Below are 3,575 nucleotides of genomic sequence, written 5' to 3'. Positions count from 1 at the left end.
TCCAGCAGCATGTCGTCTCACGCTGGGACAGTTTGTCAGATTTACAGCAGACACAATCCACTGGCTTGTTGTGCAACTGAGTTATTTCTGTTGCTCCGACTGCCGTCCTCGTCTAAATCACTCGCAAACTTCTTTTTATTTTAGAATTCATCGATAGTTCTTCAGGGCAGCGAGGATGCTGCGCTCTTTTCGTGGTTCCACTTCTGTTATGATGCCATTGATTTTTTTTTTTTGATTTTTTTTTTTGCTGAGTTGAGGTTTAGTTTAATGGAGCTGTCTTTCTCTTCAAAGTGACGGTGATAACTGATGCGTCCTCTGTTTTAACGCCTTTCACTTTTTCGACATGTCCTGACCCCGGCGTCTCGTTTCAGCTGTAAAATGTCAAATCAGGAGGGAACTATAACATGTTTTCACTGTGATGTTTTCACTGTTTGATGTTTGTTTCTTTCTGCCCTTTCTTCCTCCCTCCTAAAATAATATAATAATAATACACACACACACACCCTTGTGTTGTCCTCCCGGGTCAAAAACAGACATACATTTGAAATTTTCGTCCCTTTTTTCTTTTTTTAGTTTTCACTTACACCAACTTACTACCACTAGTTTTACAGTACTTTTTGGAATTCATGGTCAAAAGAGTCAATTTATTGAATACTTCATCAGCTAAAAGCTGAAAAAAATCTGAACCTGAAAATGTGTTTTGGTTTTTCTATGATCACAAGTTAAATATCATTGGATTTTGGACAGTTTGTTGCACAGAACAAGCTATTTCAAAGTTTCTTCTTGCGCAGTGGGAAATTGTAATTGTAAATATTAGAAACCATGGAAATCTTCTTAGCTAAACAATCAAGACAATAATGCAGTTGCAGTTTGACAATAATATTGAATGAAATAAAATTTCTTCCAGTATTAAGCCATTATATTCTGACAGTGGACTTTTTCAAATGAAATATTCAGATTTTTCTGTAGTTTGTTTGTGCATATTTAGCATTCATCATAGAGCTGTTGTGTTGTTACATTATACTCCACAGGTCTTTATGCCAATGAATAAAGCCTTTACCCATTGGCATTCTGGGAAACAGGAAATCACTGTAATTATGTGTAAGACCTGTAGAAACGCTACAAAGAAAATAAATCTGATATTAATTGGACATTTTTTTTCTCCTTTCCCTTCGTATCTCCCAGCTGCTGGACATGAAGGTGTTTGTGGACACAGACTCGGACATCCGCCTCATACGGAGGCTGAAGAGGGACATTTCACAGCGGGGACGGGACATTAGCGGCATCATCAAACAATACAATAAGTTTGTAAAGCCGGCATTCGAACAGTACATTGAACCCACGGTACAGTCCGCTGACATCGTGGTGCCCAGAGGTCAGTGGGAATTTGCTTTTACTAAAAATAGAAATATAGCAGTTCTGTGTTTCCGACAGTGCTGCTCATAGGTTTAGGAACCAATGCTTTATTGGCATGGGGTACTTTCCATAAAATCATCACTCAATGCAAATCAAACCAGCTATTAGGCTAACTGAAATAAATCCATGCCAATCTCTAGGTATGGTGAAGGGTATGTGATGATTGGGGGGTAAAGGAAATTTATCAGGATGCATAACATCCTGGATCCATGTAATAACTGGGCTTTAAAAATAAAAATCAGCCTGCCTCTATGGGAATATAACATAGGGGGGTGTATACTTATACCCTCTGTATTTCAGGGAAAAACATTTGTTTATTTACGATACATTATTCATTCACAAAGACAATTGGTGTCCTTAAAGGTCGGCTTTTCCCCATTTTTCTAAATTAAGGCATATGGATCAATTTCCAAAAGATAATTTTTATATATATAAATATTTCCTCTTTTTAGTCAGCTTTAGCAGGGGCTGCTAAACTTATGAGCAGCGCTGTACATCTACACTTTACATGCTGCTTGATACGGCCCCAAACTCTATGCATCAGTGTGCTGTAAATAACTTTTTATCTCAGGTTCGGTCAAAAATAAGCCGTAAATTCTTGTCCTTTGTGTCTTAAACTTTATTTGCAGGTGGAGAGAACTTTGTAGCACTGGATTTGATTGTTCAGCACGTTCACAGTCAGCTGGAGAAGGTAACGAATCCTTAACCTGTCTCTTTAGTTTGTTGGGCCACAAACAGGAAGAATTTTACTGATTTAGCTGAACTTTTAGGTTATCTTGGTTATTTCAACTCCTATAGATTGTAAGAGTTTGTTTAATCTGCAGGGTTCAACAATAATGGTCAAACACCACTTTGGGCAAGTACATATAAAAACCCACTTGCCTGTTGGCCAATCGAGAACAGAGTATTTGTCAATTTTCACAGGCCTTTTTTTTTTTTTTTTTTTTTTACGGGGCCCAGTAAAAATTGACTTCAGGCAAAAGATTTTATGAATAATTTATTCATAATTTAATGCATTTTTTCTTGCATTAAAAATGACATTAACTATCAATCAAAATTAAAGTCAGACCAATCGTTGCAGCTCTGCCTGGAGTACTTGAAATATGACAAATTTGATAACCTCAATATTAAATCTGAAGTCTTCCACAGCCCTTACTAGTGGTTTTTAAACGACCCCTCATCACCACTGCCAGTCACTGTAGAACTAGTAGAGCAAAGAGGTTGGAAAAGGTTGTTTTGTACCCTTTTTAACGCTTTGGATACTTCTACTAGTATACACATGAGATGAATTTCTCTGGTCAGGTTTGTTGTCTCTGACCTCTTCCCCCATCTGCTGGTTGACGGTCAGGCTTTCCTGCTTTTGGCTGCAGGTGAAAAACTGGATTAAACCATTTTGGGTTTCACTATCTGCGTATTTTCCTGTTTTATCAGGCTGACAATTCAAGGGGAAATCAAGCCCAATGAGCTGTAGTTATCCTTCAAAATGCTAAGAGGACAAGAAAAACTAAAGATTGAATCACTGCTCTTCCTCAAGAGTTCTTTCTCGTTATCCCTCTCTTTCTCCCCCCTCTATACCCCGGTGAACACAGAGGTCTAGATCCCTGAGATTAATGACCACATAAAGCTAGTAGAGGTGTCCTCCATCTTTCCTCACCTCACTGTCTGCAGGCTTTATGATCTGTACCAAAACTATGATCTGTTCCATCTTTGACACAATCATTCATGACCACTACAAGAACCCACAGAACATCTTTCACACTCACATTCACGACACCTGCAGTATGTAACATGCGTAAGGTTAGCATGATACTGTCTTGTTTTTGAGATATTGCCATGATCCACAGTCTCTTGTTGTAGAATCAACGGTTTATCTTTATCAGCTTTCACTTATCCAGTGAAATATCTCAACATATGCTTCATGGATTGGCACAAAATATTGTTCAGACATTCATGTCTCTCTCAGGATGAATTGTCATAACTTTGGTCATCCCTTAACTTCATCTAGCGCAGCCATCTGGTCACAATAGTAACTCATTTTTGCTGTATGACATAAATACCTGCAAAACTAATGACATTCTCATCAGCCCCGGCTTTACTTAGCTTAGTGCTAATTAGCAAATATAACAAACTCAAAGGCAAAATAAGATGGTGAACATATT

At 38.0% G+C, this 3,575-nt stretch overlaps 1 protein-coding gene across 3 annotated transcripts in view; it reads left to right on the top strand.

Moving 5' to 3' along the window:
• The window catches only part of si:ch211-243j20.2 (uridine-cytidine kinase-like 1), a 22,578-nt gene that overhangs the window by 10,418 nt on the left and 8,585 nt on the right, over positions 1-3,575 (top strand). For all 3 annotated transcript variants that reach the window (XM_034900539.1, XM_034900537.1, XM_034900538.1), the window contains exons 6-7: positions 1,186-1,375; positions 2,046-2,107. In XM_034900539.1, the coding sequence (XP_034756430.1) occupies positions 1,186-1,375; positions 2,046-2,107 (252 nt within the window). The remainder of the gene's footprint in view (positions 1-1,185; positions 1,376-2,045; positions 2,108-3,575) is intronic.

The sequence above is a fragment of the Etheostoma cragini genome, chromosome 18 (genome assembly GCF_013103735.1).
Source record: "Etheostoma cragini isolate CJK2018 chromosome 18, CSU_Ecrag_1.0, whole genome shotgun sequence".
Lineage (NCBI taxonomy): Eukaryota > Metazoa > Chordata > Actinopteri > Perciformes > Percidae > Etheostoma > Etheostoma cragini.
Note: the sequence above shows the minus strand (reverse complement) of the source record. Positions and strands in the feature narration are given on the sequence as shown.